At 43.9% G+C, this 12,682-nt stretch overlaps 1 protein-coding gene across 1 annotated transcript in view; it reads left to right on the plus strand.

The window, feature by feature from the left end:
- The first annotated feature begins 2,297 nt into the window (after positions 1-2,297).
- LOC139408389 (ral guanine nucleotide dissociation stimulator-like) overlaps positions 2,298-12,682 on the plus strand; it is a 100,049-nt gene continuing 89,664 nt past the window's right edge. The window contains exon 1 of the mRNA XM_071152196.1: positions 2,298-2,418. Within this exon, the coding sequence (XP_071008297.1) occupies positions 2,392-2,418 (27 nt within the window). The 5' untranslated portion in view covers positions 2,298-2,391. The remainder of the gene's footprint in view (positions 2,419-12,682) is intronic.

Genomic DNA, 12,682 nt, shown 5'->3' on the forward strand with positions numbered 1-12,682 from the left:
CATGATTATTTTTCCTCTGTAAGCGATGATAGGTTGTTGTCAACGTTTTATACTAGGCCCATGTTGAATTTGTCAATCTTACAAAATATCAGTCTTATGTTTGACTTGGGAAAGCCGAAATCGTAGCGGGTTACGAGGAGTCTTGTCGCATCTGCCAGACCAGGCATCACGGGAATATTCTGTATATTCTACCTGTCTCTCACACGAGCTAAACACTAAGGGCTTTAAAGAGAGGAATATAACTATTTATAATTTCCGTAAAATAAATGTTAGTTATTTGACAATCGTAGGGTCAGTGTGTGGCTCAGTATTGTATTTGACTAAATAGCCTACATTTAATCTACGATGCATTTGCACACCAGTCTAGCCTATCATATGATGTCACGAAGGCCCCATACTAGGCTATGTGATCACATTTGTTTTTAATGCCGGCTTTGAGCTTTTGGTGACAGCTACACTAGACTACAGCAGGCACCCAATATAGATTATATTCATGTCTGTAATGTAGCTATTTCAGATTGAGGTCAAATCTGCCCTGGCTGGCTGCGCACGCAGAATTCAGCGCGAGTGGGTCGTGAGGTTTGTCCGTATTCCCTCTGTTCTTCATCTCATCGACAACCGGCTGGCGGGGAGAGCGACTGATTATTCTGCCCGACCGGGACTACACCAAGGAACAACACTGGGACAATTTTGAGAATTAATGATTTTATGCTTGCTTCGGGGCTCAGAAATGACAATCCGCTCCGGCGCAGGGTATGCTGCGAAATTGAGGTAAAGCCCAAGACACAGGCATCCCAGCCTCGTCAATAACAGCTCGTGGGTACCGAAGCATTCCAATTTCATTTGCTAACATCGTGCGTTGTGGATGCCAGTGATTTTTCGTTTACTTGTACATGTCGTTTATTTGTACATGTCCACCTTTCTCGTTCTGTATTTAAATGCGTCTGCTTGGCTAAGACAGAACTCGCTTCTCACCATGCTATTTATGGGGTTAGTATTTTTTTCTCAACGGAACAGCCAACACCTCAGAGGCATATGAAGGAGGGATATGACAACGATTCCACACATCCCGAAGGAGTCTGCTCAGAGAAGAATATGAAAAAGCAAGACATTGGAGAGACCATCCATTTTGTGTCAGGAGAATATTTTGATGAAGGAGACACTGGGATAATTATAGAAACGGGAGCCTCTGGATATACATATATCGACATGGGGAGCACCCAACTCTGAAAATACACGTTGGGCTTATTAATTGTATGAATATAATGACTATAGGCTAATGGTTGGATCATATAGAAAACAAAATCATAAAATGTGATGGCATCTTGTCGGGAAAAATGCAATAGGAAAAGATGACCCAGAAATCGGAATCGCCCTGTCATCCATCTGTGCCTTCAGCATCATGTTATGAGGTGGAGTGGCTGCGTGAGAATATCAATTGAATTGTACATGGATATCGCTGATTTATAGCCCTATGCCGTTTTTTAAATTCATATTTCATAATGTAACTGAGTTACAAATTTCTTTCAAGGCCAACATTGAATTATTGTGTCTATTGGCATCGTATCCATTCCACTTGGTCTCCAAGTGTCAAATTAAATTAATATAATTGAGAATTTAAAGGGCGCAACCTCGATATAATCAATAGTTATTTTTCGAACCAAGCAAACATCCCGTTTCACACAGATAGGGGGGCAGGTACCAGTAACAGAAAAGTCGCTGGTCCGAATCCCCGAGGCGACTAGGTGAAACATCTGTCGATGTGCCCTTGAGCAAGGCACGTAACCTTAATTGGTCCTGTAAGTGGCTCTAAATAATAGCGTCAGATACATTACTAAAATGTAAATATAGATACAGCATATAACTGTCATATGAATATATGGCCTATCCATGCATGAAGTGAAGGCCGTTTTGTTTTTTATTCTAATATTGTCCCACTGTGATCTATTTTTCTATTTTTCTCAATGTTATTTGTCCAAGCTCCGCCACAAATTTCTGGATAAAAAATCGGACTGCGGGTTTATCACCCTGAATAGAAACCATATGTGGCCCACTTGATTTGAAACAAGTGTCTTTTCCATTACTGAGGATATTTTTCTTACTCGGCCATTAGTCTAACTTTCAAGTGCGATAAGCTTTTTTAATGCTTACAGAGGTGGAATTGATGACACATCTGTACACCGCTGTTGTATTCCGAGGATATTGCACTGTACAAGCCACGAGCACTAGGCTACTACAGTCACGGGGGATTCGACACGTTTCAAGTGCGCTGTCCGTGGGTTTTTGGCTGTTTCGCTCGAAATGTGGAGAGTTTTATTGTAGGAGTGCCTCACGACGCGTCGAGATTTGCCAGGAAAAAGAAAAGGAAGGGGATATGAATCCAAGAAGAAGATGATGATGATGATGCTGGATACACAGGTAACAAAATACTTATAGTTTGCTTTAAGTTATTTTTGGCAAAGGTGAAGTAATTCGTTTTTTTTCATCTGTTGCTCTAGTTGAAGTTCTAGGCTACCCGGACAGACATTTAAAGAGACCAAGCCTGATCGCTATATATAAGCCCTATTTATTTACTTTCTCACGGTAAATGCAAAAACAGCATTCAGAATAAAAACTAAGATAAACAACCTGCTAGGACGCAGTTGCTAGAATGGTTTGGAATGAATTACCATAATAATGCACTATTCAAATAACTTCCCCAGGCAGGGGATCATCATTGTATGGTCTTTACAAAAGAGATTAGGGCCTGGCACAAGGCCATGTCTTTTGTACATCTGTCATGGCATGCAGAACGAGGGCAGTGCGGGGGACATGGGATGGTGTAGTGCACAGCACTGCCCACCCTCCTTCCTCAACATGATGGGTCAGAAAAGCTTGTTATAAAATAGCCTAGAGTACTGTGTATGTGTGTGAGAGAGAATGTGTGTTCCCCATACTGAATCCTGAAAAACATTTCATCCTGAGATGCTCTAAAATGTTGATGTGGCGTTTTTCTGTGCTTTAGCAGAAATCATCCTGTAAATGGCAGTCACAGCATGTTAACAAAGCCAATGAGGGAGGTTATGAGGGTATTAAGGAAGTGATCCTCCACCACATTTCCTCTACACTAAAAAATACAAATAAAATAAAATGTTTTGTCACATACACCGGATATATGCAGTTTTACAGCCATAGTAGTATGGCGCCCCTGGATTAGGGTTAAGTGCCTTTCTCAAGATCACATCGACATACTTTTCACCTTGTATTTGAACAAGCAACCTTTCGGTTACTGGCCCAATGCTCTAACCGCTAGGCTACCTGCCACCAAAGAGTCACTAGAAAGGACCATCAAGCCAAGACCCTCAGCTATTGAAATGACTCCCTGGTATTTAAACTTCATTTAACTTGGCAAGTCAGTTAAGAACAAATTCTTATTTACAAACCCGGACAATACTGGGCCAATTGTGTCCCGCCCTATGGGACTCCAAATCACATCCGGTTGTGATACAGCCTGGAATCGAACCAGGGTCTGTAGTGACACCTCTAGCACTGAGATGCAGTGCCTTAGACCGGTGTACCACTTGGGAGCCCGTGATATGATGGAATGTCACAAAACATTTACAAGAAGGAATCAATCCAAAGGCAACACGTGTAGGAGACGAGGAGAGGAAGTCACGTAAGCGCATTAGACCCAACCTCATCATCCTCTCACACTCCATCCATGTCATATGACCTGTTGGCCACAGAGTAATACTGTTCCATTTCACCTCCTAAGGCATTAAAAATCCATTGAGATTCCGGCCCTGGAGGCTCCATTTGTTGCACGTGTTTTGGGAAGGTCCGAAGGGGTGAGCACTGGGGGGCCGTGGGGGGCCATCGTTGGTTTGTTTGTTGGTCCGACTCTGGGGGTCGCAGAAGGAGTAGGTGGTTGTGCTGTTCCCTTGGGCCTTGCCTCTACTGCAGAGTTCTCCAACTCCAGGCCTGGAGCGGCACTACCACACCAGTTCTACGAGTTTGGTGATATGAAACTATTTACTTATACTTATATTATACTTATTTATTAATCTTAATGCATTATACATTGGTCCGATTACCTTGGAGCTCCTCAAATGCATTTTACCCAGATCTTCCTTTCACTATTACCTGGAGGACTTGTATTTAATGGCCACAAGACATTAGCGGGTGCAGCACTGCAACATTGGATAACCAGCCTGGTCTCATAGACTAGATGTAAATGTAAATCCTGTATGTTACGTTTGGTATGGTTACTAAGACAGATGGTTAATTAAGTAGGGTGGTTGGATGGGTGGGCGTATAACGTAAACTTCTAGCGATCATAATGTTGCAAGTTTGAATGTTATCACGGCCAACTTTAGCATTTTAGAAACTTTTCAACTACTTAGTGCTTTTTAGCTACTTTGAAACTACTTAACAAGTTAGCTAACCCTTCCCCTAACCCTTTAATCTAACTCCTAAACTTAACACTAAGCTTAACCCTGACCCCTGACCCCTAACCCTTAGCCTAGCTAACGTTAGAATTCATACCATATCATACATTTTGCATCAGAATAATACGTAATGCTCTGAGACCAGGCTGGATATTCCCACATCTTGAGGCCTCAGTATGGTAAAGTATGGTACACCTTTAACTTGTGGTGCTAATGTTAGGCTAACTCAGTGTGGGAACTGGGAAGCAGTTTCAGTTTAGGTCTCATTCTCTGGCAGTCTGAATGGGAACGAATGGGCTGGAGGCAGTTGTAGGTGTGAGATTGTGAAGTCTCGCTGGGCTTGAGCTAGAGCCAGGTCAATAAATAACAGATAAGAGGGTAGAGTGACAGATGCTGCGTTGGAATGTATCTGGGAGCGATCGATAGATAGACACTTTGTACATTTTCAGAAACTTCATGTCCTCGATTAGCTACACTTCCAATCTCTGTTTCTCTCTGTTCCTTTAGTCTTTAAAGCTACACTCTGCAAGCCTCCTATGACAACAAAAACATGAATGCAGTAGTAGGTCTTCATTTTTAAGCATGACTCAATAAGACAGCTGTACTAATCTGATTATGAAGCTATTTTGAAGTCATATTTTTCCAAATCAAGGGGTGTAGGCTATTTCATTAGTTAAAATTAGTAGAAATCTTACAGACTGTGGCTCTTTCTGCTTTCCTTCTCTTTCATACGATTTGTCTGATTGGAGATCAGTCTCATTGTGCGGCCAAGCACACCCATTCACCCCAGCCAGATCAGTCTCATTGTGTGGCCAAGCACACCCATTCACCCCAGCCAGATCAGTCTCATTGTGTGGCCAAGCACACCCATTCACCCCAGCCAGATCAGTCTCATTGTGCGGCCAAGCACACCCATTCACCCCAGCCAGATCAGTCTCATTGTGTGGCCAAGCACACCCATTCACCCCAGCCAGATCAGTCTTATTGTGCGGCCAAGCACACCCATTCACCCCAGCCAGATCAGTCTCATTGTGTGGCCAAGCACACGCATTCACCCCAGCCAGATCAGTCTTATTGTGCAGCCAAGCACACCCATTCACCCCAGCCAGATCAGTCTCATTGTGTGGCCAAGCACACCCATTCACCCCAGCCAGATCAGTCTTATTGTGCGGCCAAGCACACCCATTCACCCCAGCCAGATCAGTCTCATTGTGTGGCCAAGCACACCCATTCACCCCAGCCAGATCAGTCTTATTGTGCGGCCAAGCACACCCATTCACCCCAGCCAGATCAGTCTCATTGTGCGGCCATACACACCCATTCACCCCAGCCAGATCAGTCTTATTTTGCGGCCAAGCACACCCATTCACCCCAGCCAGATCAGTCTCATTGTGCGGCCAAGCACACCCATTCACCCCAGCCAGATCAGTCTCATTGTGCGGCCAAGCACACCCATTCACCCCAGCCAGATCAGTCTCATTGTGCGGCCAAGCACACCCATTCACCCCAGCCAGATCAGTCTCATTGTGTGGCCAAGCACACCCATTCACCCCAGCCAGATCAGTTTCATTGTGCGGCCAAGCACACCCATTCACCCCAGCAGATCAGTCTCATTGTGCGGCCAAGCACACCCATTCACCCCAGCCAGATCAGTCTCATTGTGCGGCCAAGCACACCCATTCACCCCAGCCAGATCAGTCTCATTGTGCGGCCAAGCACACCCATTCACCCCAGCAGATCAGTCTCATTGTGCGGCCAAGCACACCCATTCACCCCAGCCAGATCAGTCTCATTGTGCGGCCAAGCACACCCATTCACCCCAGCCAGATCAGTCTCATTGTGCGGCCAAGCACACCCATTCACCCCAGCCAGATCAGTCTCAGTGTGCGGCCAAGCACACCCATTCACCCCAGCCAGATCAGTCTCTCTCTGTGCAACCAAAGTATTGCTGTGTGTGTGCGTGCGTGCATGCGTGGATGCATGCTTGTGTGTGCACGCGTGCGTCTGTGTTACAGGAAGCACTGTAGGACCCCCCCACTTATAATGTGTTTGTAATTTGACACAGGAACCGGAGATTGACACTGCTGTCTGTGACCCTTAGTAAACTTTTGGTTATGAGAATCAGTGTTCTCGAAAACAGATATATGTGTTTGTATTTGTGAGTGTGTGTGTGTGCACGCATGTTGCCTAGTACTAGTACGTCTGACTTCAGAAATGGCAGCCTATGTACAGTATAGTGTGAACATAAACTTTAGAGTAGCCCCTATAAAACAGATCACACACTCTGTGTCCTCTGCTGCCCCCTTTGCAAGAGCGTTGCTATGCTAACAGGTTAGACAGCCAAGCCTGTGGACCTAAGCCCCCGTTGGCAGACAGCCCAGCTCGGACCACTGGGGGAAAATGGGGAGTCCTCCAATTCACTTAGCCAGAACTGTACTCACTGCCGTTGCACTGCCTTCAAAAATGAGTGCATTGTAGGAGACGACTTGAAAAGGATGGCTGTAAGAAATTATTATGCATTCGTGGGGTTTCACAAATATAGTTTTTAGTTTGTAGGCTATGTGACCATCACAACTTAAATAGCTCCTAAGTATAATTTACACAAGTTAACTATCTACATATCTTCTATTGCTTGGGTTAACATGAGGAAGTAGGTGCTTCAGGTTTTGGTGTGAGTTGGACGATACATTGGAACCAACTGAGATAGAGTTGTGTGACCTGGTATGTCCAGTAGGTGTCTCTGTCACTCCGGTGAATTGTTGCCCGACCCAACTGTTTACAGCTGTGGTTCTCAAACCTCTCCTCTGTGACCCCCAGACGTTTCATATCTTTGCTGTAGCCTTGAACTAGCTCACCCGATTCACATTCAGGGTTGATGATTAGTTGGTAAGTTGACTCAGGTGTGCTAACTCTGGAATAGATGAAATACATGGAACGACTGGGGGTCCCTGAGGAGAGGTTTGAGAACCACTGGTTTACAGTGTGAGCTGGTCTTTTCCAGATGTTTCTGCTTGCTGTGCTGGTACTTGTATGCAGGGACTTATTTTGAAAGCTCAGGAGAAGAATGTTATAATAAGGCTGAAAAAAGTTGCACGTGTTCACAGGACATGAAACCTGCTTTGTGAAATGAAAGCAGAGGTACATGAGCAATGGGAAAATAATCATCATGAATACGGTTAATGAACTTTACAGCTTTTCACAGTATCATGCTGATTTGGTGAACGTGATATTACGAATTGTCAGTGAGTTCATTCTATTTGTACATTGTGTACATTTATGCATTCCTTGCAATGGCCACAGAGAACACATATCCAAACAAATTTCCGAATAAGGATGGGATAACTATCAATTAACCAAACAGTCCAAATAGTACACCCAACATGGCCACCAAACCACACATCACAGAACATGGATTTGAATTGTAATGTATTTTATACCCATTGTAATTCTATGGTGTCAGCTCCTCTAGGAATAGGGCCTGACAGTCATCCGTGCTTTATGGGAAGTCACATGACACACTGCCCTCATCAATCATCATCAACAACTCCCCCAACCAACCACTACAGGGGATGATGTCACAAAGGGCCAGCCAGCCACCTTCCCATAATCCCAATCCCCTCTCTCTCATTATAATGAACTCAAGGTCAACGATATGAATATGATCTAATTACCAGCAGTGTAGCTGATGAGCAACCACGAACCATGAGCGACACTTGCGGTTCATTGGCCAATGGTCGCACAAAAATGTTCTGTCCGTTACAATCAACCGTTAACATGGTTTCTCGTAGCTGCGCGTGGTCTACTTGTCGAGACCTTTGTTCATGTTTTAGTTTTTTTGCCTCCATTACGCTCATAGGCAGACAAAGGGGTGCAATCATGAAGAACGTGAGGGCGGGTAAACGCCACTTCCTTTGGCAAGGAGACAATACGAGGAGTTGAATGGAGTCTGACCTCTGGTCACCAGCCTAAGGTCACGCTGTCACAATGTGAGGGGACACTAGTTGTTGTTTCTGCCTGGGTGTTAGTGTGTATGACCGCGAGGGGCCGAAGGTGTTGTGCCATCCTCATGTAGGCTAGTAGTGAGAGCTGCTTGAAGCTTAAATGTGTTGTCGTTTTGTAGCCGTCCGTGGAGTTATCGTAGAGAAGCCTGAAACTGCGGAAAGGAAATAATGATAAAAGTCTAGTTTTAGCCTAGTCAATGTGTTTGTTTGGTTTGGTGTGTTTTGATTGGGTGCGTTTGATTGGTTTGGTTTGGCTTGAATGTGTTATACAGAGTAGTTATGTCACTGGTGACATCTATACACTCACAAATACATATTATTATGCACACACCCCTCACTCTCACTGATTAACCTTCAATATCAATCACAGAACAAGCAAACATACACACTCTCTCTCTCTCTGTTTCTCTGTTTCTCTGTCTCTCTATTTCATATTTTTTCTCTCTATTTCTTTCTCTCTCTCTCACTTGCTTTCTCTCACTCACTGACGAATAGCCCAGAGACACCGGAAGGATTGTAAAACATTTGCCTGCAGACAGTACTTAGTATAATCTCTTTTGTGTTCACACAGCAAATAACTTGAAGTCGTCAGCCACTCAGCCTTGTTAAAATACTCCAGACCAGAAGGTGGCAGTAGCGTTGTTTGGCAATGCATGTCCTTCTGTGTTGCTTAGTTAATGGTCTAGAACCCAATGTTAGCTTGCTAGCTGCTCTAATGTTGCTATTTTGTGGAAAGCCCTTGTTGATACTAGCCAGATGGCCACAGCTAACTACCTAGCAAGACGACGAAGAAACAATTTAATTCACTCTCCATAATCCCATACTGCCAGTGCAAGTCCATAGCCAAATGTTTAGCTAGCTGTTCCCATAGGAGAACACTTTTGGGTTCCAGGTAGAGCCCTTTTGGGTTCTATGTAGAACCTTCTGTAGAAATGGTTCTACATGGAACCCAAAAGGGTTCTACTTTGAACTAAAAGGGTTCTACCTGCAACCAAAAATGTTTTTTCTCTAGCTAGAACAAAAATGGTGCCCGCTGCGTGCCGACCCGCTAGCGACGAACCTGGCATTTGCAATTGTAGAATCGCAATGCTCGTCAGTGGCCAATAACTTGACTTTGAGCCAATCAGAGAGCAGAAACTCCCACGTGGGGAGGCCAACAGGAGTGACAACAAAAATAAATGGGGCATTTTCTTTGTAAATACATTATTAAATGTCATGAGCCAGTCATATTTCAAATGAAATGTAGGCTATGGGATTGTAGCTAGCTAAGTGCACAGACACAATGCACACAACACTAAATACTACCTCCAAGCTAGCTAACCACTGTAGCTAGTATTGACATTATAATTCAATCACAATGAATTAGTTTGCTGTGCAAGCTAGTGAATATGCTAAAGTTAGCTAGCCGAAGAACCCTGTGTGGTAGTCAGTTCTTCATTTGTTGTGACTATACCTGCAGTGCTCGATCCCACTGCTGACACCAACTGTTGTGTTGTTAGCTGTATGGATGAGGCAAAGAGATGTGAGTTAAGATAACATGTTTACTGACAAGATAATGTAGCAACTACTATTTGCATTACTATCCAGGATAGTCTATTTTTTAGTATTGGGATGCATCTCTCTGCACCTCATTCCATTTTCTCACTTTGTTCCTTCCTTCTGAAAAGGCCTTATGTAGTGCTGGGTGAGGCTTCTCCCCCAGCGTTTTGAGCTCATTTGTGCCTCTGTCCCTTGGTTGCTAATTGAATGATAGGCTGCACCTGGTTTACACCCCCCTCACAGACGGTAGGCAATGCCCAACAGAACACAGGTCATTTGCCACTAACAATAGTGTCACGACCGAGGCGCTGTTTGTGTGCCTGTCTGCAGTGCTGTCGCCTTGATTGGCTGTGCATGGTGTTCCCGGACGCCCCAGATGTACAGTGGGACAAAAAAGTATTTAGTCAGCCACCAATTGTGCAAGTTATCCCACTTAAAAAAGATGAGAGAGGCCTGTAATTTTCATCATAGGTACACTTCAACTATGACAGACAAAATGAGAACAAAAATCCAGAAAATCACATTGTAGGATTTTTTATGAATTTATTTGCAAATTATGGTGGAAAATAAGTATTTGGTCAATAACAAAAGTTTATCTCAATACTTTGTTATATACCCTTTGTTGGCAATGACAGAGGTCAAATGTTTTCTGTAAGTCTTCACAAGGTTTTCACACACTGTTGCTGGTATTTTGGCCCATTCCTCCATGCAGATCTCCTCTAGAGCAGTGATGTTTTGGGGCTGTTGCTGGGCAACACGGACTTTCAACTCCCTCCAAAGATTTTCTATGGGGTTGAGATCTGGAGACTGGCTAGGCCACTCCAGAACCTTGAAATGCTTCTTACGAAGCCACTCCTTCGTTGCCCGGGCGGTGTGTTTGGGATCATTGTCATGCTGAAAGACCCAGCCACATTTCATCTTCAATGCCCTTGCTGATGGAAGGAGGTTTTCACTCACGATACACGATACATGGCCCCATTCATTCTTTCCTTTACACGGATCAGTCGTCCTGGTCCCTTTGCAGAAAAACAGCCCCAAAGCATGATGTTTCCACCCCCATGCTTCACAGTAGGTATGGTGTTCTTTGGATGCAACTCAGCATTCTTTGTCCTCCAAACACGACGAGTTGAGTTTTTACCAAAAAGTTATATTTTGGTTTCATCTGACCATATGACATTCTCCCAATCTTCTTCTGGATCATCCAAATGCTCTCTAGCAAACTTCAGATGAGCCTGGACATGTACTGGCTTAAGCAGGGGGACATAGTGTGTGTTACTGATGGTAGGCTTTGTTACTTTGGTCCCAGCTCTCTGCAGGTCATTCACTAGGTCCCCCCGTGTGGTTCTAGGATTTTTGCTCACCGTTCTTGTGATCATTTTGACCCCACAGGGTGAGATCTTGCGTGGAGCCCCAGATCGAGGGAGATTATCAGTGGTCTTGTATGTCTTCCATTTCCTAATAATTGCTCCCACAGTTGATTTATTCAAACCAAGCTGCTTACCTATTGCAGATTCAGTCTTCCCAGCCTGGTGCAGGTCTACAATTTTGTTTCTGGTGTCCTTTGACAGCTCTTTGGTCTTGGCCATAGTGGAGTTTGGAGTGTAACTGTTTGAGGTTGTGGACAGGTGTCTTTTATACTGATAGCAAGTTCAAACAGGTGCCATTAATACAGGTAACTAGTGGAGGACATAGGAGCCTATTAAATAAGAATTTACAGGTCTGTGAGAGCCATAAATCTTGCTTGTTTGTAGGTGACCATATACTTATTTTCCACCATAATTTGCAAATAAATTCATTAAAAATCCTACAATGTGTTTTCTGGATTTTCTTTTCTAATTTTGTCTGTCATAGTTGAAGTGTACCTATGATGAAAATTACAGGCCTCTCTCATCTTTTTAAGTGGGAGAACTTGCACAATTGGTGGCTGACTAAATACTTTTTTTGCCCAACTGTACCTTGTCTTTATTAGAAAAAAACACATTTAATTATCTGCTACATCAACAGCATCAGCTGCTGATGCTTTATTCTGGTCTGGTAGAAAGCAGATACTATTAATGCCTTGGAGTATTTATATCTGTGCCTTTCTTCAGTAACTTATAGCGGTGACATCATTTATTTTTCCCTCGTTGCTATAGAAGCGGTGGGCATGTTTTGCTTCAGTGTGATAATGGTGGTAGATCAGACTCTAGGCCCCTCTGGTCATGGGGTTGATTGGTTATGCCTGGCTGCACCAATCAAACTGTACAATGCTATAATTGTATATAAAGTTTGTGTGTGTTTTTGTGTGTTTTCGACATTGATACATATTTTATGTGCAAATTATAGCATTGTACATATGCTTGGATTTAAGGTTGGAGTAGTGAGTGAGTGTAACTGGACAAATAAAGACGGATGGAAAGTTTACATGCATTGTTCCCCTCAATTATATCTGGCAGGGTAAACACTGGTTTATAACTTACTCCTGTTTTCTGTGCTAACCCCATAAATGACATGAATCACTATCGCCATGTTTCCCCTCTACCATGCTTCCCTTGCTGAGGGCTCAAGGAAGCACATCCTTTATGACTGTGTACAGCATGGACAGTGTGTGCTGTACAGTACAGGGATAGGGTGTGGAAGCATCCGTCCTGAATTAAGGGTGATGAGAGCCAAATGGAGGAACATTCATGGAGGGGTTGACCAGGTGGGATGACTTGCAGACTATGAAAGGCCAAG

This window comes from Oncorhynchus clarkii, chromosome 5, assembly GCF_045791955.1.
Source record: "Oncorhynchus clarkii lewisi isolate Uvic-CL-2024 chromosome 5, UVic_Ocla_1.0, whole genome shotgun sequence".
NCBI classification, from domain to species: domain Eukaryota; kingdom Metazoa; phylum Chordata; class Actinopteri; order Salmoniformes; family Salmonidae; genus Oncorhynchus; species Oncorhynchus clarkii.